The sequence below is a fragment of the Protopterus annectens genome, chromosome 7.part0, assembly GCF_019279795.1.
Source record: "Protopterus annectens isolate FY-2018-M chromosome 7.part0, PAN1.0, whole genome shotgun sequence".
NCBI lineage: Eukaryota > Metazoa > Chordata > Ceratodontiformes > Protopteridae > Protopterus > Protopterus annectens.
The window spans coordinates 162,094,761-162,121,450 of record NC_056739.1 but is presented as its reverse complement, the minus strand read 5'-3'; the positions used below and the strand labels follow the sequence as shown (position 1 = coordinate 162,121,450).

Below are 26,690 nucleotides of genomic sequence, written 5' to 3'. Positions count from 1 at the left end.
ATTAGAAAAGGGAATTTGTTTCCTTTTTCAGTGTACTGTCTGTTGTTGTTTTGTACTGTTGATATATTCAGTGGTGGACAGTTTTTCAGTGTTTTAATTATTTAATATGTTGATTACTGATTTTATGCACATATATATATATATATATATATATATATATATATATATATAAATATATATATGGAGTATCTTCACAAGCTCGAACTTTCAAAAATTCAAACTGCAAATGTTCGAGACCATAAGATCGAAGTTTTGAAACTATGAAAGTTGTGAATGGAGATAGCTGTACAGGGAAATTTTCCATTTTCCTCACTATAGTACGATCCCAGCGTTGGTATATTTATTTAGCAGGGGGTGTGGGGGTGCAAGGGGGCTTGCCCCCCTGCAAAAATGTAAAAAAAAATGTGTTTTTGTTTTTATTTTTTTTATTACAATTTTGAAGTTTCACAACTTTGATCTTATGGTCTTGACCATTTGCTGTTCGAAATTTTGAGCTTGTAATGTAGATTCATGTATATTATGTATGCATATATATATGTGTGTGTATGTGTGTGTGTGTGTGTGTGTGTCTAGATAGACACACACACACACACGCACACACACGCACACACACACACACACACACACACACACACACACACACACACACACACACACACACACACACACACACACAGTATAGCAGACTAAAATATGTGTGACAATAAGTAGAACCTGTAAGAAAAACAGGAAAAAGTAAGACAGACATAAAATAGAAATACATATTTGTAGTATAACAGCCTAAAATTTGTAAGAGGGGAGAAAGTGGACATCAGATGGCTAGGAAAACCATATAAATAAATAATGGGTATTATTCTCAAAATGGTTAAGTTACAGGTAAAGGGTACTTCAAAGTGAGAACAAGTGGAAGAAAGAAGTATTTGAGAGAGAATAAATGGTTTGAGATGGAAGGGCAGAGAGGAGTGTCTTCTCAGAAGGAGGACAATTTTGTAACAGAGAGAGGAGGAAATATATCTATGGGACATTTTGGGGAAGTTTAGCTAGGAGGCGAACATGTGCTGATGCAGGTATTGTTTTGATGTTGATTTAGTTTGGTTTTGAAAAGTTTGTTGTATTTGTTGATCTAAGTTCAAGGGGATGGAGTTCCATAGATTAGAGGCATAATTAGAGTATAGCAAATTAATGGTGGTGTTATTTGGTTTAATGGTAGTTAAGAGGGATTTGTTTCTTAATTGTAAGTCTCTAGTAGGTGAGTAGATTTATACTATGTTTTGTAGTGTAGGGCATTTTTCAGGACTATAGATTATGGGCCATTGTTAGTTATGTATATGTTAAGTATTGTGGACATTTAATTCAGTTTAGATCTTTCAGGATCACACGTTAGTGGTTTTCATAGGATGTACTGGTAACAAATTTAGCTATTTTGCTGTATCAGGTTTCAAGTTTTGTGGGTAGAGCTAAGGTTTGTGAGAACTAAAAATGCATATATGAGAAATAGTCACAGGTAAGTTTTTGCTCTTGATTTTGTATTAGAGTCAGTGAGATAGTGCCTGGCTTTTGTAAAGGGTGCACAATTTCACATGAGGTTTTGTAATGGCTAGAAGGAGATGTTTATCAAATTTCAGTTTGACATTAATTAGGACCCCTAATATCTTAGTTTGTGCTTCAGTTTCAATTTTAGCGTAATTAGATCAGAGGATGTGGCCCATGTGTTTATGATCAGAATATTATGGAGGGTAAAAAGCATTAATTTGGTTTTATTTGGGAAAAGGTTAGCATTACTTAGCTAGGATTCTACACATGAGAAATTATCCTGTGTATGTTTTGGAGACTTTCAAGTGTTGGGGCTGAAAGATAAGTACGGAATTATCTGTGTATTGTACTATTGTAGCATATTTGGTGACTGCCTGCTTGAAGTTTGTTTGTAAAGATATTGAATAGTAGAGGGCTGAGACTGGCCCTTGAACATTACATAAATTGTTCAATTCCTGACTTCCCTTAAATCTTACTCCTCCTTCTGAATATTATTTTGCATGTATGGCTCCCCAAATTCCATTTGTTTCTAGATAATTTGGTCCTTCTCTTTTCTAAAGATCCCACCTCCAGTTCTTTTATTTCCTTTACAATATTCAGTACTTCAATTGCAGTTGGTTTAGATTGTGATTTCTGTTTTCTAGTAACTCCTTTTTATGGCAGACAGTAGAATTAAATTTAGTAAGGCCTTACTGTATTGCAACAATTCAGATCCTTTATCCCTTTCCCTAGTTGGAACTATTTGCTCCCTCGACATTTCTGACAAAAGTACTCTGTAAGGAATTTTTAAAATCAGCCAACTCATTACAGTCCAAAAAACATGTTCTTAGTTACCTCTCTCTTTCCCATCGTACCTCCAGCTTTTGCTATTTTAATGAAGAATTTTTCCTGAAGTCTGTTTTGGATGTAAACATACCTATGCAAACATTTCCAAGCAAAAATCCTAAACCTTCTGGACTATGTTGCATACTTGGGAGACATACAGGCTTATTGTTCATTTGTAAATTGTCCAGTCTTTTCTAATCTCCTCTGGGTGATTTCTATAGTTATCATGCAATATTTTGTATGCCCTGTTAGTTATCCTTTTGTTAACAACAGCTTATGATCTAGATTCAAGCAAAAACTCTACCAGAGCTGATCTTTCACTAATCACACCCCTATCTCTTTCTCTTTACTACACTCTTATATTGGCTGTTGTTAGGGAATGCAGTCATTAAACTGCAGTTCAATCTTCTGTTTGAACTCATCCTACTCTATTACTTTCCCTGATTGCTCAAAATACCTTGGTTCTTTTATCAGTTTTCTCCATCTAGTCTGGGCCTTCTCTTGCATAATTTCCATGCTCTTGCTTGCAATCATTCATATTAGCAAAATCTCCTTGCTTCATTCCTATGTTGGCTTAGCTCTTAGAATACTTTCTACTGTTTCATGAATATAATATTCTGTATGGTTGTTGTTATTCTGTTTAAGGATCTGCATCCAAAATCCTATTCTGTCCTTATTTTTTGAACTTCCTCATTTCATCATCATCTCTATCCACTTTGATTTATAGCCTTTTGCTTGTGTTATGTTTATAAGCCTTAAATCTGTAGCTCATCCCACTTAACTCTCATCCCTTCTCCTCCCAAATTCATTCCTTCAATTCTTTATTAATTATTGCTCACAACTTCTTCTTTGGTTGATAAAAATGTATCTGAACTGTATATAAAACGAAAGGGACTAAAGTCATTTTCACTGCTTGTATCCTTTTCATCTTTGATTTACTACCTTCTTCTGCTTGTGCTGTGTATATGATCCTTAAATGTGTAGCTCTAAGTTATCCCTTCAGGTTAGATAATCCTAAACTACTTTGTTCTCTGGGGAGGATCAACTTATCTCACTTAATTCTTGTCCTGTGTGAGAGTGTATTTGTGTGTAAGCATGTGCAGTTTTTTTTATTTTTCATGACTCAGCAGCAAAATATTTCAGGAAAAAATATTTTTGGCACTTAATATTTTATTGTATATGCAAATAATAATGCCCAAGAGGGTGGGCATTATAGAGAAATGATCTACTGTCCAGGGCTGTTGCACCCCTAGATGGTCCATTATTTCCTTATAATGTTTACCATAGAGGGCATTACTGCAATCGGAGAATGGAGTCGTGTGTAGTTGATTTATTTTATGTGTTTTAATATCATTTTTAAAGGATTTTCTGCTTTTACATATAAAACATGGAAACCTGGAGAAACAGGTTATAAAAATTTAAATAAAACTATATAAAATAAATCCATTAAATACAGATGGTTGTTGTGTCTGTATTGTTGCTTGCAGCTTTATGCTGGTGCAGTATAGGCTATTATCCTCCCCAGACTGCATTCCACTACTACTCTGTAACTGTTTTATTTTTGTTGCTATAATATATAAACATTTTCAAACAAAAATAAGTAATCTGTTGGTTGCCAACATGGTTTAGTTAAGTTTAATATCACTTGTATGAATTTGCTTTACTGTTTATGTACTGTTTCTTTCAATGTACATATTTCAGTGTAGTGTGATGTGTTAGTTTCTTTATTATTGTGTTGATTTTGAAACAGTGAGTTTTAACAGTTTGACAGCATTTATATATGTGTATTTTTTATATTTTCACTTTTGTGAAGTGGTTTTGTACTTTTGGCTGTGTTATCATTGCTTTGTTTTTTTTTTTTTTCCATCTCAGTTTATTTTTAATTAATTAGCTGCTTAAACTCCTACTTTTGATGGCAGCACTTGGCTTCTGGTTACTGCAGAAGGGTGAATATAGCTGTTTTCCTCAGGATGTTAATATTAATATTTTTGGATGCTTTTCTCTGTTTTATTACTCTAAATTGGTTGTAATTTTGATTGCAAGTATGATTTCCATTTCACTTTTTGTGCAGATTCATTAATGTGTTTGAGATGGATTGTGCATTTCTGCTGTTTAGTATTGAGTTTTAGTGATTTTATTGCTTTGTTTATTGTTTTTATTTTTTGTGTTAGCTGCTTTTCCCTTAATAAATGAGTTTCCAGGATAGTGACTATTTATTCTGTGAGGTTTCTCAATGAATGGTTTAATGATTTCTAACTGTATATTGCCTTGTAGGATGGATCTTGTTTGTCAGAGGGTTTTATGCTGAAGTAGCCTCTGTGTTATTGAAGAACTTTGTCAGCTCAGCTTTGTAGTTCTCATCTGGCCAGTTTCTAAATAGTTTTATGGCATCTTATGAGGAATGCTAGAGTAACCTTGCAGGTGTAGGTCAGAATGATGGGTGCTGCTAGTGCTTATTACTGAAAGACTTGTTTGTCTTTTGGCTTTTTTCCCGGTTAGGGGTCGCCACAACGGAACTTCGGTCTGCTAATGATTGGCAGTAGATTTTCATGAACGCCGAGGTGCCAGCTCGACGTCCAACCCTAAACGAAGGCACGCCCATTTACGCATTTCTTTCGAACACCCACCCAACCGTGGGGAGGACATGCAGACTCCACACAGAAGGCACTCCCCGCACTCCAGCCGAGAATCGAACGGGAGAACCTCTTGCTGTGAGGCAACAACGCTACCGCTGCACCACCACTATATTCATATTTGCTCCTATGTGGCGCTGGATGAATTAAAAAGGTTAAAAAACTTTGCAGAATGTGTCACCTTTTACATTAAATATGCATGTGTATTATATTCATATTGCAGAACTTGAGTTATTCATTTCCAAACAAAATTAATTTTCATTTTGTGAAAATAAAAATGATAAAGGGTTTTTTTGAATCCATCCAATTTAATAATTCTGTGTTATTTACTCTGAGTCACTTCATTACCCTTATTTCTTAGTCATTTGTGGCCATTTAATAATTACTTTAAGTTATTCTGTATTGTGGTATATTTGGGATGTCACCAGCTTTTGTGTAGTACAAACACTGCCATTGTTTGATTCATCACAACACTCTTGTTTGGAACAGGCTTCCCAGTCACGTTAAGCAGAAACCTTCTCTGGCTCTCTTCAAATGCAGTTTGGATCAATGGATGGGGAATCGCAAATTGACTCCTGGGGTAGCGCCTATGTCCTTTATGGACAGGGGCAATCTATAAGATACTCAAGGCAAAGGCACAAACTCTTGCCATTCTTTTGCCCCAGGGGCCATATATTGGGTAAAAATTGGGTTATATTAGCTAAGCTTGTTAGGGTTCATTACAGCTGAGTGACGCCTCCAGGTGCATCTGCAGTTACCGCCTACTGCTCCTCTAGGCGTCAAATATTGCTTGTTCATATTTGCATTAATAATTCCAAAACCATGCCCTATACGAGGTATCAGAATATTTTATCTTGAAGCATACATGATGGCAAACACAACTGTATTGATATTTGACCTATGTCAATGAGTATTTGTTAGAATTGTAAGGTGATAACTTTATTTTTTAAAGACTCAAGCCACGCCCACTAGGAGTTAAAGGTGCACAATCAAAAGAGCTGTACTGGAGGGAATGAGCCATACGCCTAGTAGTCTCCTATGAACCTATGAACTCTCAGTCCTGAAAATACTCATGATAATTGGTTGTTTGTCTATTTTTATTGAATCCTATAACCATGAGAACTAGTCCTTTACAACTGCTAACTCTTATGGAATAGATACAGAAATGAGTTCCTGATGAGATGTTTATGTGGTGCTCGATTAGGTAAGGGGCACTACATTTGAATTACATAAAATAGCCTTCTGTGGCTTAGAAATTCAAAAAAAAGAAAAACAATTTTTAGCAGTGCAGATACTAAACAAAATCATTGTTTGTTCAGATAGCTAGAGATAATGCTGAGTCATTGATTAGCACTGTTTCTGGAAGATACAGGAACTGCTAGGCATGTAGCCATGACCTTCCTGATCTGGGGATGAAGCAAGAGTGAAACAAATGAGTACATGAATCTAACATCTCAGGTAGAAGAGTTACAGAGCATGCTGGTTTGGGACTTTGGCAATAATGAACACTTTGCTTATGGACTTTAGGAATCCAGCCTTCACTGTGGAGCAAAGATGATGTGGCACACTGGTTGAGGTGGGCCGAGAAGGAATATTCCCTTTGTCGAACAGAAGATAAGAAGTTTGAGATGAATGGAAGAGCTCTATGCTTGCTTACCAAGGAAGATTTTCGTTATCGATCTCCTAGTTCAGGTTGGACAACACTGAATACTTTATTCTTTAGTTGCAAGTAAATATAATTGTGTTGAAATAAATCATCCCTTGTACAAGTACGTAGCCTGTCAATGTAGAGGTAGTTAAGATTGTAGTGTTAGGGTTTTACAAGGTACTGCTGCTTTGAGCATTGTTTCTTATTTTATCAGTAAAAATAAATTGTCTTCCCTAATTATGATATATTGTCAAATAATCAGCAGACTTTGCTTTATTTTATTCTTCCTTTAAGTAAATTTGAAGAGGCAGCTAAAATCATAGCCATGGCATTTGTTTATATTTTTACAGCTCAATATTTTGACAGTCATTTCATTGAGAGTACCCGAACTATGATGGCTGCTGTTTCCTTCAAATGCCACCATGCCTGTTCCTCAGTGACAATGGTGACATTGGAGCTAGGAAAGTAATGCACGGAGATGTTGGAGTGACGTTGCCACATGGGGATGCCAGGAGGAGTGTCTGCTACACAAATGCTTGTGTGTGTCTGTGGTATGGTGTGGATGGTGTATGTGAATTTGTCTTTTTGATGTGGGACATGTATTACCTGTATATAGTTTGGTACATCATGTGTGTATGTGTAACTGATATGAATGTTGTGTGCGTGTCTGCCTCTTTAATAAAGATGTCACATTAGATGTGCTGGGCATATGAAAACAAGCTTTGCTGAAACAGTCTTCAGCAAGATAAATGATATTCTATACCTCCATGATCCCAAAACCAAAATGACTACCTTTAGACTTTAGTTTGCTGTTGTCCTGTGTAAACAATTGTAGACCACACTACATCAAATACCCACATAATGACATGTGACGAGGCCTTGTAGACAATGTAAAAAGTTGAAAGCAGTTATCTTGCTTGTATCAAAAAAACAAGGCAAACTGATTTTCTTTGCTGAAAAAAGTGCAGTACAAAAAGAAAATGCAACAGAAAGACTGAGAAATTGTAGATTCTTTCATTTAATATCTGGTAAATTATTCAGTATAAATTAATAGACACTGGTTTATAATGCTGAGGAATTTTAAGAAGATTGCAAAGTTAAAGTACACCTAGTAGTGTATGATAAATTAACAACACCTATGTGGTGTGGAATGTTACACGTCTTAACAGCCTGCACACGTCTTGTCCTCTGGAGCATTTTTTGAAAAGTCAACTTAAAAAGAATAAGATAAACAAATGTAAATATTTTATGAACAATAAAAACTATTACAACTGTACAAATATCAAAGTTATCAGTAAAAAATATTCTTTACAGTTATAATAGTTTGTTTACAATCTTTCCATAAATTCTAGAATATATTTTAGAAAATGGACGACCTGTAGATCGCATCCTGATTGGAGAATGAACGTCTCCAGCAGGGTGTTAATCTAAAGATAACGCCCACTGGAAAATGAATCCACCACTTCATGGCACCATATTAAGCAGCTGTGGAGCTCGGACTGAAAGAATCTAGCGGCTGCCATTATTCTACACATGCTAATCAGTGCTTTAGCTGTTTAGTGAGTGTAAAATAAGAAAGAAAACAATTAAAATAAAAAGGTGTGTGTGTGTGTGTGTGTGTGTGTGTGTGTGTGTGTGTGTGTGAGAGAGTGTATGCGTGTATAAGAGTGAGAGAGGTTGATCGAACTATTATTTTACACTTGCTAACCAGCGCTTTTGCTGTTTAGTCAGTGTAAAATAAAAAAGACAAAAAAATTTAAATAAAAATGTTTGCATGTGTTTGTCTGTTTGTGAGAGTGTATGCATATATGAGAGTGAGAGAGAGATTGATTGAGCTATCATTTTACACTTGCTAAGCAGCGCTTTTGCTGTTTAGCCAGTGTAAAAAAATAATTCAAACAGAAAAAAAGTATTTGTGTGTGTGCGTATGTTTCTGTTTGTGTGTGTGAGTGAATGCATGCATAAAAGCAGAAGAGACTGCGTGTATGTATGTGTGTGTGTGTGTGTGTGTGTGTGTGTGTGTGTGTGTGTGTGAGAGAGAGAGAAAAGTGAGAGCACTCGAGTGATCGCTGGCAGCAGCAGCAGCAGTTAAGAGGTTTGCATACCTCTCCACCTCTTAGCTCAACATATCCGGACAAAGCCTAAACTAAAGAGGAAAGAAAGGCTTAAAAATGAGAACACATTTTAAAGATTGTGTGTATAAAATTAGAAAGTTACTTGAATAGCAGGATTTGTTTTAGCATGCGTTTTCTTTAGCAGAGGGGTATGTGTGCGTGTGAGAGAGTGAGAATGAGTGAGTGAGATCAACCACTGGCAGCAGCAGCAGTAATGAGGTTTGTATACCTCTGGACCTTTCATCTGAAGAAATCTGGATAAAGCCTAAAATAATGAAGGAACAAAGGCTCAAAAATAGGAACAAGTTTAATTATTGCTCTTATAAAATTTCAAACTTGCTTAAATAAAAGAATTTGTGTTAGCATGAATTTTCTGAAGGAAATAAAAGTCTGAAACTCAAATACAGTGTCATTATTTAGTAACTTCCGTCTCCGATGACTGGGAACAAACCAAATGTTTTAGGAGTAAGGGACCAAAAATAAAATAAATACCTGGATATTTTTTAAAGTGTTATATTTTGGATGTAAAATGCTTCCTCCAACTTCATTAACATGTACTATAGCAAGTTTGAAACATTCGGAGAAGGAACTATTTTACATCAGAAATATATATAAAAATAATATAGTAACAGGTAAGTAAAACACATCAGTTTACAGACAGCCCATTCTCTAAGCGCAATAATGCCCTCCGGGGTGTGTATTATTGCGGAAATAATGACCTTCCAGTGCCAGCGCGTTGGGCCTCAGAACACACCTGTGTGGCCATTATTTCCACAATAACACATTGTGTTGGGCGTTATTGCTTGCATAATGCACACAACCTCAAAATTATATTTTTTTAAACTTGCAACTTACAGTGCAAATATCAGTGACAGTTTTTTTCACTCCCTGCACTTTCTAATACTGCATATTATTAGCTAGTAAGTTACTTAATTAAAGAAGCCAGACATCAAAAAAAGGTCTGGATGCAATAAGGAGCTATGGTTATGAATAGGAAGAATACAAAAAGACCCTATAGGCTTGAATTGGTTACCTGTAGGTAATAGAACATAGATTTATCATTATTTATAAAAGTTATTATCCCCTGATGGACAAGCTAGTGAAAAAAAAACCCACTGAAAACCACTTCAGCAAACACAACTTTAAGCTTTTTTCTAGGGGTGTCACCTCTGCACCTCTCATGTGGGTGGAGACCCCCCCAAATTATATACCATCTTCACACTCACACAAAAGTGGGGAAAGGGCAACACCACATGTTTGATGAAAGTAGCTTTCAACAATAGATCTATTACACTTTTGTCAGTTAGACAAACAGTGATCAACACACACACATTCTCTAAAGTATATGTAAAGATTTTTCAGATGACTTTCCTTTTGCAGACTGCATTTAAAATTTTCCCACAAAAATAACAAAATTATATAAATATATAACTGACATTGAAAGCAAGGTTCTAAAAGGAGTAACAAAGCAACATAACCAGCTCCATTTTGTAATCACTGCCAACCTCTCTTACATGAGACATCAGATATTTTTTAATTTTATTTACTGTCTTGGTAAACTGGTGATTTTCGATGTTTAGTTATTTGATGCCTCATAGTATGAGCATGTGTTTTGTAGATCTCTTGCTACATTTTACCATAAATTAATGTGTATACCATATCCATTTCATTTGTTGTAGTTTAAGAACACCTGGACAACGCATCCCTTAGTTTTACTCTCCACTAGACTAAGTAACAATGTAATGGCCCAATACCTTTCTTACATTCTGTAAAACAAAGGACTTTGACATAGGCCCGCAGTAAATCTCAAAAATTTCCAACAAAGTGAATTTCAGTAAATGACATTATCTGTATGAAAGTATTTGTTCGACATCAAACTATAAACCTTTCAGAGTTTTTTTATCGCTGTTTATTTAAATTATTTCCCATTCTGCTGACTTCAATCTTCAGGAAAGTTGTATAGTTTATCAACAGTTATTTTTACATCACTTTTTTGTCTGAGAATAAGTTTCTTGAAGGCAGTCACTGTGATGGGTGGAATGTCCCTTCCCTAGCATGCAGTAGCCACAAAATTACTATTGGTCGGGGAATATAGGTAGAGCAAAGATACCAACAGAAAATAACTTTTTTTTGTGCTGCATGAATGCGACATTGTACATTTGTTTTCATATGAAACAGCTTTAACAAAAGTGATTGTAAGTAAGCACTCTTATGCCCCAAACCCTATATGTCTATCCTTTCCGCATTTATATCTTATCCATTCACTCTGACAGCAAATATTCAATGTCAGAAACCCTGAGGCCATCACATTGCAGTGCATATCTTTTTGTTTATGCCATATCCACTAGCTCCAGCTCCATTAAATGGTCTTGATGAAATCATCCTTGCTAAGTCTGCCTCTTAAAAAAAAATTAAAAAAGCGTTTTGTAGTCTGTCTAGTACATTAGTTATATACATGCTTTCCTGAACTTTGCATCCACTGTGGAACACAGACCTGATATGAAATTCTTCACAGAGGCTGTGTAATTCTGTTAGCATTCTAGCAGTGGTTAGAAAGGGGTCTTGGGAGTATAAAACATTGACATTTCAGAACTGATTCACTGTAAATATTTCACTGTCTGTTTTTTTACTGCTTTTTTTTTCTAGCTTATGTGAGGTTATGGTTAGATGTGGAAAAACCCTTACAAGTAAGAATGTTGCTTCATATGCTTTTAAAACACAAGAACTCCAGACTGAAATTGAGCAAATTCTGTGATCACGTGTTTGAATAATCCCCTTGTTGAAAGGAGACCCTACAACTGAAGCAGAACACATGGTGTATTAAAACCATTTCATTTTTAATAAATGCAGTTTATGGCACATATCAAAAATAAATCCTTTGCCGTAGTTCTGAATGCAAAGGATTCATTTATGTTAAGAAATATGTTATATCCTTTTAAGGAAAAAACATGGCCATAAATGGGCAAGTTTACATAGGAAAAGACTGAATAGAATATTGTTGAGCATCAAAATACTGAAAGGAATTGAATTTGCATGAATTAACCTCCCACAGATTCAGCACACCACATTTATAATTTTTAAAATAAACTCTAAGGTTGAAATATGAATTTAAGGTAGTTAAAATCCTTATTTATGGCATTGTACACTCAATTTTTTGTTGATAATTTTGTCAATATTTTCAGTAGTTCTTTTGGGTAAGAGATATCAATATCTGGTTATATATTTGAAGAATGACATATGACTAATTTTCACTGCTTCTAATGAAAGGCTTTTCACTTAATGGAACTACTTATTAAAATCTTGTTAACATAAACAAACGTTACAGTCATTGTCTGTACAACTTTGATGGTTGCAGAATATTTATGACATGTTTTACTGTCTGAATTACTGCAGGGGATGTTCTGTATGAGTTGCTTCAGCATGTAAAAATGCAGAGAAGAGCCACAATATGCAATTCATTCCTGCAACACCCCGTGGGACAGGCACTGCACTCACCTGAGGTCCACATCTCCAGCAATCCTGAAGGTAAGATATTTTCGTCATGGACACAAATTCATATGTACTGATACGCAAATGTATTTCATTTCATATAAAAACCCAACTTACCTGTCTGAATAGATCTCAGGTTTAATGATTATAAATGAGTAAGTCAACTGAGATATATTAACTTTGTATCTACATAGACATGGATTATGTCACTGCACTGTGGGCACAAACATTGCACTGAGTAACACTGAAAAAACAAAAAAATAAATAAAAAACAAAAAAACATTGTTGCTATAACACTGATGTTTAAAAAAACAAACATGGTCAACTACATAGTAAAGAAAGATGGCGATCTGACTGTTACCCAAGATCACCTGAGATTTACTATTAGTCCGAGAGATGCCGGGAGCAAGATTAGGAAGATGGACTGAGCCCGCTAGCTTCTCACAGGGTGGGAGGGGTGGGGAGGGTCACATGTCTAAGAATGAGTGTTCCATTGGGCTCCACGATAGAGACCCAATAGGTTATAGAGGTACCTGCCTGAAGAGGGTAGGGCTTCTTCTGGTTTAATCACCTGCAGAAATGAATGCAGTCTTGTGAGGACTGCAGTGTTCATTGCTTAACCAGCAGCAGAGGAGTCAGTTTGTATATATGAGTAAAATGTTAAGATATATGCAAAAACTGTTCCCTTGCATGTATGATGTCACTGATCCCACTGTACTTGCCTCTTGTCTCTTAAGACCTCTGCCATCATGGGAATTTGTAGTAGGCCATAGAACATGGACAGCATCATGATATAATCCCGATTATCCAGTTGTCTCATTTCTACTCTAGTAATCCTGCTGATATTGATGAGAAGTAGCTGAAGGATGTTCCCTTTCATCACTGGAATCTTGATTTACTGCTGAGGTCAGGATTCTACCAGATTATTTACAAGTTCCCTTTCACAAATTACTGTGAGTGTGGGTCTTCCATGACTGTTGTTCTCTACTTTGCCCATCTATTAAACCTGCTACTGATCCCATCATTCTTATTTTGTGCATGCAGTGGTCTTGGTGCTTTATTCACCTGAGGGAGTTCCCAGCTTCTTCTTCTAGCGTTTAGGTCACCGTCTTGATTTACCCTTCCTTTTCCACTGTGTGTTTATTCTCCATGACATTGGCATTTTATCTCTTTAGAAACATGTCAGGTCATTTAAGTCTTCCTTTCATGAAAGGTCTCCCAGCTGCATTGCTCTCATTATACCACTTCAGTGTCTCTCATCAGACAGTTTTGTCCCATGTGTGCAGTTAAATGATGTCTAGCTTTCAAGTTTCTGACTGGTTAGAAATGGGTCTTATTTGCTTTTCTAGTATCAGATTGTCACATATAGACTCTACCAGAAGTAAACTGTACCCTTCTTCATTCTCTCCTAACCTAACATCTTATGCAACATAATCTCCAAGTGTATGTACACCAGTGACATCATCACTGCTCTCTTCCATTTTTTTTATTTACTTGTTAACCATATAAGCCCATTGGACAGAAGTGATCCTATCAGGGGTGATCAGAGTGTTCTGTCTGGTTAAGTGACTCGCTTTGCTCAGAGTCACTCATTTTGCAAATGGAACTAGAAGGACTCAGACTCAGAACTACAGGAACATACCCTTTCACCCGTAGCTTTACCTTTTCCGTCTGACTACTCTTTGCATTTTGTTCAGGAATTTTCTCATTGTAGCTGTTCCCTGTTTTGGGCCTTTCATTCTGCATCTTACTCTGACTTTGCACATTTTCATGGTTCTATTTTCCCTAGTGCCCTTCCTTTGATGGTATTTAACTGTGTTTTAAATTTTCTCATCTTCTCAGTTTATATTCCTTTGGCCTGTCCTCTTTGTTTATGTTTATGCCAGTGCCTTTTTTCCATTGTTTAACAGCCTCATTATGTTTCCATACTTTCCCCAGATCTTTCAGTTGCTCTGTCCTGGTGTACTCTGGCAGTATTCTGCCTGCTTCAGACTCTGTTATGTAGCTGTAGCATGCCTTTGGACTCGGCATTCACCTTGACCACCTTATTTCATTTCTGAGCAGGTTAATCCTGTCACAAGCCCTACAGCTTGTTTCTCCTTCTCATCACTTTTCCTTGATTCATTGAAACTGTGTAGCCCCTACACTCCATCTGCTTCTCTCTGCTGCTCCTTGTCTCCAAACCATTATCCTGTACTGATTTCCCATCTTACCACCAACACCACCACCACCACCACCACCATCAAGACTCTTCACTATGTCTTTCTGTACATTCGTTCTAGGACCACTCATCAAGAACCATTCATGTGTCTTATCAGACTCTTGCACATTCTAGTGGTATTTTTCTCTCTAGCCTTGAATGAACGTCTAGACATAAGTGTCAGTATCTGTCATCCAACCATTAGTGGGCTTTGAAGTGGTAAGGGTGACATGTGGATATGTGTTATAAAGTGTGTGTTATTCTTAGAGTCGATGAATTATACCATTCTTGGAAGGGATTCAATGGATAGTAGTCAAGACTTAAAAGTAATTCCTTAATGATCATGTTTCCTGCATCATCTAAAATTTGTATAGCCTAGATTGTAAGTAATACTGACTTTGCATGCTTGCAGTGATGTTTATCCCACCAGATCTTCAACGCTTATGAAAAATGCAAATTCCTTGAAATCTGAAGTTGGCTGTACTTCTTAAATTGACTAAAATGTAAACACAAAATGAAATAATTTTGTCAGTAGAAACTTTTCAGTCATACTGAAAGAGATCTTCTGAAAGTGAACATAACTTTTTTTAACAAGCAGGCTACTTACAGTGCATTTAAGTAATGTAGCATGGCTTATCCAGTTACAAATGTTCGCAGTCCATTAACCTACAGTAGGAGGATGAACACTGCGCAGCTCTGGAAGTGCACATGCATGGTGCTTTGAAGCTGGATGCCTCCTCATTCTGCTTCATTTAGAGAGATTTTAGCATTGTTTTAATTCTACCCTAATGCTGATTGCACAATGCAGTTTTGGGAGAGTGAGAAAGTAACCCAACAGCCACAGAGAATGTGGCTAATCCATGGTCCATAGTGGTCATAGGTGCTATGCCAGAGGGATGTGGGGGTAAAAGATAAGTGGTCTGAAGTACAATAAATGACTACAGCAGAGTCACCTATCTTTGACCGAGACAATTTGCTAGCCTGCTGCAGTGGTAAATGCTGTTTGTTAACTTTTTTTTTTCTGGCTGGAAAAATGAACGACCATGGGCTCGGTAGTTTGTTCCATGGTCCAGCCGAAAATGGTTCTTCTTTCTCAGAGAGGACAAGCACAAATGTCAATAAAAACTATAAGTCTTTAAAAAGTTACCTTTTCACAGAAAACATAGTAAAAAGCACTTTAAAACACTTTGTCAGCCCCCCAAAAGTTAAATAAACAATTTCTCCACAGAAAAGATAGTTTTCAGTTACTTTACTCAACTTTTAAAATGACAGGAAAAAGTGCTCCCTCTTAAAAGTATGATGCAGTCTTGTGACAGTCCATTAAAATAGAAAACTCTTAGCTTTAAAATAACTTTCCTAAAGAGGAAAGTAATAAAGCACAAACAATATTTAGAAAATAGAAGCTTTTTTCCCAAAGGGAACTTAATTGCTTATCAAAGGAACAGGACCAAGCCAACCGTTGATCCTCAAAAGCATTGGAGGAGTACACTCTTCAGCGACAGTAAAGCTAAGAAGGGCTTGATGCCTAAAGTTGTCCTTTTGTCAGCTCAGCTTGAGCTGCCGGACAGTTTGGGCAAGTAGAAAGTGCCCTGAAGCTTTGGAAGTTGGACAACTCTGTTATGTTTTTTAAACAAAAAAAAAACATCTTTACTGAATTATCACTTATGACATAGGCAATAATACATTATACAAATGAAAACAAACCATATTGACATATTTCAGTTGCAAACATTATAAATCACATATAATGTTTTATACAGTCATTGACTGTCAGTCGAACATTACATAGCTCATTCACTTCCTGCCTTCCCTTAAACCTCACTCCTCCTACAAAACATCATTCTGCATTTATTGCTCCCACAATTAATGTTTTGTCTATGAAATTTGCCACTACCCTTCTCTAAAGATCCCACTTACAGTGCTTTTATCTCTTTTGCTATATTCACTTTTTCTAATATGGTTGTTTGATTTCTGTCTTCTAGTAATTGTTTTTTTTTTTTGGCAGCTGCCAAAATTAAACTCTACAAGGCCTTACTCTGTCTAGACAGTTCAGATCCTGTATCACAGCTCAGAAATCATTTCCTTAGTTGCACCAATTTGCTCACCCAGTATTTCTGAACGAGTAGTCTTCAGGAAATTTTTAAAGTCTGTCAACTTATTACACTCCCCAAAAATATGTTCCTAATTACCTCTTTCTTCCCTGGTACACATCCAACATTTGCAATCTACCTGTGGAAAAAGTTTTGGAGTCTGCTTGGGGTATAAAGATACCCATGCAAACACTTCCAAGCAAAAATCCTAAATCTTCTAGACTTTGTTGCATATTTGGGATCCATACATATATCTTCTTATTGTCTCTTTGGAATTGCTTATTAAGTCTCTCTTCCCAATCCTTTCTAACCTTCTCTAATTAATTCCTTTAGATAGCATGCAATATTTTATATGCCCTACTAATTAAGTAACAGCAGCTTCATTTTAGATTCAACTAACAACTCTACCATTGCTGGACTTTCACTTAGGATGCCCCATTCCTTTCTTTTTGCCTACACCCTGATATCAATCTTTGATAGGGAAGGCAGTCTCTAGTCTGCAGCCCAAATACATATTTGGCAACCCCTCTCTTGCCTATTCTCTGTACCCCTAATTGCAGTTATCCCTTTTGGCAGAATCTCCTTTCTCCATTCCCATGTTGGCTTAATTCTTAGAATACTTTCTGCTACTTTATGAATTTTCTATCCAGTTTGGCTTTGTTAAGGGCAGATCATGCCTCTTAAACCTGGTGGACTTCTTTGAGATGGTTACCAAGGCATTAGACGAGGGAAAGGAGGTCCACACAGCCTACCTAGACCTCGCAAAGGCTTTCGACACCATTCCCCATTCTAGTATTATAGACAAGCTCACCAGTTTGAGCATAAACTGCTACGTCACAAGATGGGTTGCCAACTGGCTCATGGATAGAACCCACATGGTGAGAGTTGCAGGCTCTACGTCCGACCCTAAACTGGTTACAAGTGGCGTCCCCCAGGGCTCAGTCCTAGGACCCCTCCTATTCGGTATATACTTCTCAGAGGTACAGGCAAGCATAGAAGGACTATGGCTGACCAAGTTCACAGACGACTGCAAACTAGGGGCCATAATTGATTCTCTGGCTGATACAGACACCCTCCAGATGGGTCTCACTGAGACGGATACCTGGTGTCAAAATCATGGTCTCAAGCTAAATGCCAAAAAGTGCATAGTCATCCCCTTTGGAAAAAAACAAAGTACCCGCGAACTACCACATAGGTGGTAGTCCCCCTAAATACAGAAAATGTAATAAGGGATCTGGGGACCCAAGTAGATAGTAATCTCTCCTTTGATAATCATATTGCCAAGGTGGTTAGAAAATCCTTCTATGTGGCCCACCTAATCACAAAAGGGTTCACATTTAGAATAAAAGAGGTTATTGTGCTTCTCTACTCATCACTCATTAGACCCATCATAAAATACAATGCCCATTTGGGATGTACCTTACAAGACACCTGCAAAAGCTGGAAAGACCACAAAAGTACCTCACCAAGGGGATTACTGGCCTAAAACAGATGCCCTATGCAGCCCGACTCAAGAAACTCCAGCTGTACTCGGTTGCATACCACTTACTCAGAGGTAATCTCTGCCTGACATACAAGGCCATGTCCAACCCAGAATTGATGGACATGCTCCACCTAAAAAAAAAAAGACAAATCCCGGAGAGCCACACGCTCTAGAGATATAAACCTCACCACAGTGATAAATAGGACATGCTGGAGGGATAGATTCCTATCCCAGAGACTCTCCATGCTTTGGAACAGGATTCCAGTTTACATCAGGCAGAGCCCTTCACTAACAATCTTCAAGAGAAACCTTGATGGGTGGATGGGAAACAGAAAATTTACCCCGAGGATCACTGCAGTGGCTCTGCTGGACAGTGGCACAGGGAACTAATGGCTCTGATGGACAGAGGCACAGGGAACTAATCTAAGGGGGTGGCGAAAGCCAACATTCTGGCTAGGCTTATAAATGCCCTTGGGCAAATAGCCTAGTACTTACCTATGAACCTATGAACCTATGTATGGCTGCTGTTATTCTCCTTAAGGATCTGTATCCAAAATCCCAGTCTCTCCTTATTTCTTGAGTTTCTCTGACACCATTTCATCATAATCCCTTTCCACTTTGAATTATAATTTTCTGCTTGTGCTATGTATAAGAGCCTCAACTGTGTAGCCCTGAAATGTCCCTTCAAATCAGTACTCCTGAACCACCTTGGTCTATTGAAAGTGTCAGCTTATCCCACTTGGCTTCTGCCCTGTTCCCCTCCCAGATAAAATCCTTCAACTCTTTATTAATTGCTATCCTCAGCTTCTCATCTGCTGGATAAAAATATGCCTGACCTGTGTATGAAACTAAAGGGACTAAAAACACTTTCACTGCTTGTATCAGTATCTATAAAATTGAGCATATAGTTTTTCAGTTTTTGTATTATCTTTTGTTTAGTCTCTTCCTACATATCCTTAATTGACACAACAGAATCATTTTTAACCCATACTCCCAAGTAGTTCATTTTTTCATTTCCCATAAATATGGGTATTGCTGAACCAATTTGTGTGTGGGTACATAGTTTACAGCTATTGCCTTTGTTTTATCTTCATTAATTTTGTATCCTAAAAAGACTTAATACTGTCTCAGAATGTTCCACAACACTGAAATGTCCTTCTCTGGTTTTATCTGGTACAAAGTAATGTCATCTGCAAATAAAGCCAACTTTCTTGATTACCATACTAATTAATATCTTTGAATTTCTGAGTCCCTTATTTTCTATGCCACTGGTTCTAAATATAACACAAATAAGAAAGGGGAAAGAGGACACCCCTGCCCGGTTCCTCTGTTCAAACAGAACTTATCAGAGAGGAGACCCACCCCCAACATTATGTTTCACCTCTGATCCGTCATGTATCTTCCTAATTAACCTTATTGTGTCAAGGAATGCAAATGTTTCCATTGCCCTACTCATAAATTCCCGGATTACTCTGCCAGATGCTTTATCTGCATCAAGATCTACCAAAAGTAGTAGTATTTTCTTACATTCTGCTTCCCTCTGGATCATCCTTGTTCTGTTAATGTTGTCAAATATCTGCTTCCCTCAGCAAAACCACGCTGATCCATATCTATCACTTTTGACAGCACCTTTGCCATTCTTTTATCCCTTATAGGTATAAATACTCTATAACCATGGTTTAGAATCGAAATGGGTCTCTGTGAAGCTGGGTCTGATGGATCATTACCATTTCTAAGTATTACAGCCACCACAGCTTTCTTCCAGGATGTTGGTGCTTCTCCTCTTCCTTTTAAAATACCGTTAAACAAAATCCTCCAGATTTTTATCACTTTCGTCCCTCCCAGCTTCCAAACTTCCATAGGAATACCATCTGTTTTTGGAGACATTGCTGTAGATTGGTTATACATCATTATTTTTATTTCATCTCCTTCTGTCTTAACTGTTAATAATTAAGCCTCATCTACTTCTAACCTTGGCATATTTAATTTTTATGTAAATATTTCCATTTGTACTTTTTTTATTTCCACATTTCCCTGCTTTATACAGATTTTCATAAAATTTCTGAAATATTTCGGGTTCATATTAAAACACTGAATGCTGAAAACAGCGAACGGTGTTTCATCGACACATATTCAGTGAATGCTGAAAATGTCAAAACCACAGAACTAGGGAAAGAAATCGCTGTTCCAACCCCCCCCCCAAAAAAAAAAAAACATTAAACACTTCCAAACACATACACACATACCCTAACCCTAATTATACCCCCCAAAAAAACATTAAACAACTAAATACGCATATGCACATAACCCAACCATACATCTAACGAAAAAAAAAAAACAGTAAACATTTTAAAACAAATGCACTTACCTTAACCCGCACCCTAACCCTAAGGTCAGTAGCTCTCGCACATTTACATAAACAGTTCCAAACACATACACACTTACCTTAACCCTAATCCTACCCCCCAAAACAAAAGTAAACAGCTTAAAACACATACACATGTAACTCAACCATACATCTAATGCAAAATAAAAAACAGTAAACACTTTCATACATATGCACTTAACTTAACCCGCAACCTAACCCTAAGGTTAGTAACTGTTACACAATCACACTTGGGAGCTATACCGGACAAGGGACCACACTACACTTCAGAACAGGCAAAGCAACAAAGCGGTCAAGCGAATTCTTTCCCAGGGAAAGAATTCGCTGAACAGCCGCTTTGCTGTTTTGCCTGTTCACCCTATGTGTCGACAAAAATGCATTCGACAAAATGCATTTTCATCATTCTAATAGGAACCCAATATTTCTTATACCCTTACAAGATCTCTGGTTACAACCTTTTCTACTGTCTGTTGCCTGAGCCAATGTGCTAAAAGCTTTTGTGTTCTGGAGTTATTACCAAACAACAGTTGCTTAACAGCAATCTTTCTAAACTCATGCTTAGCATTCAGATAGTCCCTTATTTTCTGTTTAGCACTCTACAGTGGCACCTTTTCTTGTTCTTTGTCAGTTTATTTGATTAAGAGACAAAGGTGCTCACTTGTTTTTACAATAAACAATTTATTTCCAGTGATAGTAGGGTGTTCTCTGTGTACAAGCTTTGCTTCATGGTTATTTTGTATAGTTTGGTCCACAAGATATCATTTATACTCTTTATTGTTAATATATATGATTATGTAAAATAAGGTCAAGCTGCGGTGGTGGTGCTGTGGTAGCGTTGTCGCCTCACAGTTAGACGTTGCCAGTTCGATTCTCAGTTAGAACGTCTTCTGTGTGTCGACATGCGTGAATGGGTGTTCCTTCATTGAAGGTTGTGCGTTAGGCCCGGCAAGCCAGCACGTAAAAATCTACTGCCAATCATTAGCGGACCGGCGTTCCGCTGTGGCGACCCCTAACCGGGAAAAGCCGAAAGACACAACAACAACATGTAAACTAAGGTCATATTAGAAAATTACCAAATATCAACTGGGTGAACACAATATACCGAATACATAGAAAATCAACTGCATAATAAGTGGATCGCAAAATATTTAAATCCAACAAGAAAAATGAAACATACAAAAAAAATGAAATAGTGTTTTTGCAGTGGGGGTGTTAAGTTCCCCCTGCACCCTCCATGCCCCCCACTACTTTTATATGCACCAACTCCAAGACTGCTTAAGTAAGGGCATGACCCCAAGGGAGCCCGCAGGATTTTTTGCAGGGGGGTGCAAACCCAGAGCCCCACCCACATAGCTCACCCCGCCCCCTGCCAACACAGCCCCACCCAAGTCCACCCACCCCAAGCCCCGCCCACACAGCCATTCCAGTGTCCCATTACTTGGCTATTTCTCCCCATTTACTGTAGACACTTTTCGAATCTGTGTGCATACTGTGTTATGCTTTAGTTCTACAATGATTACAGGCAGTTGGATTTAATTTACAACTTTTATTTCAAACATTATAGCCCAAACACTGAGACATTTACTAAACCTAAACAAAGCAATAGTCTTACAATGAAAACAGACTTGGCATTAAAGCTTCTCTACTTTTGAAACTCACATTCAATGAAACGGCATTGAAACCCACATTCAAAGAAAATGCATCTGGCCAGTGGCAGGTTATTTACCTTTGAACTGTTTTCAAGCAATAGGCTCCTTGCACACTGTTAGGGCCATGCAAAAGTTATTTGATTTACCTGATTGTATTAATTATAATATATAATTGAATTATATCCCTTGTATTACACAGCAACACTTGTACATTTCAGTGTTTCATCTACAAATTCAGTGCCTGCTGCCGTCAAAGAATAAATTGCCTATGTTAAATTTAAAAAATGGTAAGCTGGTATATTGCAATAGAAAATGGATGACAAGCTGAAAAACAGGTTCATAGTTATTAGGCATCTCATCCAAAGGAGGACATCCTGAGGACTGCAGCATACAAATGTATATGCTGTAGGAATAGAACCTCAAGCCTTTACATTAAGATGCAAGTATTCTACTTGTGGTGCTACTAACATAGCTTTAAAACTTTATGCCACAATAGAGATACCATTTGCTAAACAAAATGGTTGCACATTGTAAATAGACTTGGCATGAGCAGCAGTGAACTTCGCTTCCCTTAAAACTCACAGTTCCTTGAAAATGCACTTGAAAATTCCACCTGCTAACTCTAACTTGGGCATTTCACTTTCTCTCTCTCTTACAAAGATACCACACCCCTCAAGGCCTCACCCTTAGTGCAAGAAATCTTGACAAAGCCTAAAATAAATAGGGACAAATTATAAATATGGCTCTCAGAAAATTGCAAGAGTAACAGAATTTGTGTTAGTATGCATTTTTCTAAATGACATGACATCTAAAACTGAAATGCCTCATTTAGCAACTTCATTCCTTTTTAAGAGGAATATGGGGCAAAAATCTGGACAGCTGTGGGGTATGCTACCTCCGTCTTATACACACACCAAATAATTCTGGTCAGACTTGAATTAGTTCTGGGAAGGTTGCACTGAACGGCACCGTGCTTGATCTGAAGTTGGTGAAATCCTGGTAGCTAGTGATTGCAGCTCAGCAATGTGGAGCATTAAAGCATTTTTAGCAGAGCATTGTTTCATCACTACCTATTGTGTTTGCACATAAGCTGTAGTCATTTCAAACATTTGCCTTTTTTGATTACTACAGAGTACATTTACCCACCAGAGCTATTGTGTTTTGACTTCATTGTGGAGCTAGTTGTTGCAGGGCTTGGCTTTTAAGTAAGGTAGCAATGCTTATTTACCATATACCATTAAAGCCACCCAACTACAAGTGTACTAACACACAGACACTGCTATAAGACACTGGTCTCCAATAAAATGTAATGAGCTTCTGAAAATACTGTAATCCTGTACTTTTATTACAAATACTGTCATATGCATTTCAATACCCAAGGCTTATACATTATCTAGCTATGTAAATATTCTCTGCATGGCAACAACGAAAAGGCTTTCAATGCTGGCAATTCTTTAACAATATGCTTACTAAAGCTTACTTGCATCTTACAATGTCCGACAAGCTTACTAAAGCTTACTTGCATCTTACAATCTCCGACAAGCTTACCTGATGTTCATTAAACCATGGCTACTTAAACAGAGCAACAGGACACTGTGATAGCATGCAGTTCCTGAATAATAAGAAGCATAAATCAACAGTATAAAAATCTGATAGAAAACCAGAACATTTTGCAAAATCAAGGACAGATGAAAAGCCACGGTCATATTTGTGATCTACCTTGGATGGGGGAATACTCTGCACACTTACTGCATAACTGCTTCTTGCCTTCCTTGGACACATCCCGAGCCACTACAATGGGGGCTGGGGTGCAATAAGTATGTCATAATTTGAAATGTCTCTGGCTGATAGTGATGGCTCTGACACTCCTACCTGTCTACTTCAGAGCAAGAAATCTGGACAAAGCCATACATAGAACTAGAAGTGGGACACAGGCCCAAAAATAAGGCCAATTTTTAAATATTGCTCTTATTAACTTAATAGAACAGGTAGATCTTGCATTAGTACAAATTTTCTGAAGGGTATAAAATCTGAAACTCAAATGTCTGCCATTATTTTCTAACTTCAATCTTTAATGACTTGCCACTAATTTGCCAGAAACCACAATTTTATGAAAAACAGACCAAAATGTGATGCAAAATACCTGTCAAAAAGGGACACCTTTTAATATTAACAGTTAACTTGAAGCAGCTAACAAAATAAGAGCATCCACATGCATTTCTGAAATAAAGGTAATCTATAACTGATCATTACAGTTATAATTGTAAACCCTCCACATTTTCTTCCAAAATTGCCATTTTGGAGGAGGGATTATTAGGGAGAGCAACATTTTGAGCCAGAATTGGGGACAATTGAGATGTTTGGATATTCCTAATCTACAAAGTGATTTGCACGCACCTCTCGACCTCTTAATGCAGGAAATCTGAACAAGGCCAAATATATTGGGGAACATACAAACACTACTAAAAATTGCTCTTGTATAAACTTAGACAGTCTTGCATTAGCATGCATTTTTCTGAAGGTTATGACATCTGAAACTCAATGTCTGTCATTTAATGGCTTCATTCCTAAATGATTTGCTAGAAAACCACAAATTTTATGAGAAACAAACCAAAAATAAGCAGCAAATATCTATTAATTCTGCAAAGATATGGACAACTGAGAGGTATAGTTCAACCGGGGCTGTCTGAGTTTGCTAGTCCCCCCTTACAAAATCATGGTCAAATGGAGCCTCCCCCCCTGCAGCCATTCCAATGTCCCATTCCTTGGTTATTTTGCCCCATTTACCATAAACACTAATGTGCATACTGCTTTACTTCTGCGATGATTTAGGATTTCATTTGAAAGTTTTATTTTGCATTTTACAGCACAAACCCCAATACATATATGTTAAAGCAATGCAGTCTCAATGAAAATAGACTAACATTAATACTTCTCTGCCCTTGAAACTCACATGCATTGAAACAGCACTGAAACCCACTTTCAGAGAAAATACATTTTGCCAATTGCAAATATTAACTCTGGGCTGTCTTCAAAATCATAGGCCCTCGAACGTAACATACACATGCTCTTTGATACACCTTCCTGACTGTATTACATTATATTCCTTGTACAATACAGTACAGTTGTTAAAGGGCATTTTAAATTTATTGTTTTGAAAATTTTTCCAGTAGACAAAGAAACAAAAAGCATCCACCAATGACAAAATTGCCCAATTCAGAACATTTCCATCATAAAAGTCTACTCAAGTCCACCAGTATCAGTAAAAAATATACACAATCTCTGTAGTAAAATCCACATTGAAGAAATTTGTAACTAATAGAGGTTGCTGCTAGCAAACACTTTATATGTCATTGTTTAATCTACAAATAAAGTGCCTGTTACCCTTGAAGAATAAATTGCCTTTGTTGCATGCAGTAAAAAAATGAAAAGCTAGTAATACCGCAATAGAGAATGGATAGCAAACTGTTAACAGGTTCATAGTTACTAGGTATCTTTGCCAAAAGGACTACAGCATCCACCCCCTTTACAACACAATACAGTATCAGCAATGCATTTACCTACTGTGGGAGTAGAACCCACAGCCTTCAGCATCTAAAGCAAGTACACTATCTGTTGTGCTATTGATGCAAGCAGACTAAACATAATCAGCACTAAACTTTTGCTCCCCTGCAGCTCTCAGCTCCTTGTAAAATCTACTCTACACTCAGCTGCATCTCTGAACTTTGCAGCACAAGAAATCTGGAAAAAGCCGAAATTTATTGGGGGGGGGGGCAAAAGGCCAAACAACAGGGACACATTTTAAACATTGCTTGCATAATGTTTGAAAGTTGCTAGAAGAATAAAATGCTGCATTACCACCATACATTTCACTGCCACGTCTTGAACCCAGGGGACCCCGTGCAAAACAGTCAAAGCAACATACCACTACGCCAAATCAGCTGTTTTGTGAAAGAGGAAGACTGAAACTTTACCATTTAGTGAATTCAGTTCTCACCATAGCACAGCTGTCAACCTCTTAGCACAAAAGACCTGAACAAAGCCAATAATGGGTGACTACAACCACCAAACATTCAGTGAATTCAGTTCTCACCATACCTCTCAACCTCTTAGCAAATAGCACCCAGACAAAGCCAGTAATGAGAGAATATAGCCCCCAAACAGTTTCAGTGAAATCAGTTCTTACCATAGCTCTCACCATTAGCAAAAAACCTGGATGAAGCCAATAAATACCTGGATGAAGCCAATAAATACCTGAACAAAGCCAATACTGGGTGAATACAGCCCCCATACATATTCAGTGAATTCAATTCTTACCATAACTTTCAACCCTAGCACAAAGCCTGGATGAAGCCAATAATGGGGGGAATACAGTCCCAAACACAGGGATACATTTCAAATATCCATCTTGTACACTTAGAAAATTGCTAGAATAAAAGCTTGCTTTTGTTACCATACACTTTCTGAAGAATATGAAGTCCGATATTGAAATGTGTCCATTTACATTTATTAACCAGGAAAGTCTGACTTTGAAAAAAAAAAGCTAATTTTTTAGCAGAGGCCCAGGGAGAAACACTCCAGACAGCCAAGAATAAAACCAGATAACATTTAGCTGTCAGGCAACAAGGACACAAATGCAG

At 37.3% G+C, this 26,690-nt stretch overlaps 1 protein-coding gene across 3 annotated transcripts in view; it reads left to right on the top strand.

The window, feature by feature from the left end:
• Nucleotides 1-26,690, top strand: part of ETV7 (ETS variant transcription factor 7) — a 475,597-nt gene that overhangs the window by 210,325 nt on the left and 238,582 nt on the right. For all 3 annotated transcript variants that reach the window (XM_044076621.1, XM_044076620.1, XM_044076619.1), the window contains exons 3-4: nt 6,519-6,683; nt 12,147-12,278. In XM_044076621.1, coding sequence (XP_043932556.1) covers nt 6,519-6,683; nt 12,147-12,278 — 297 coding nt within the window. The remainder of the gene's footprint in view (nt 1-6,518; nt 6,684-12,146; nt 12,279-26,690) is intronic.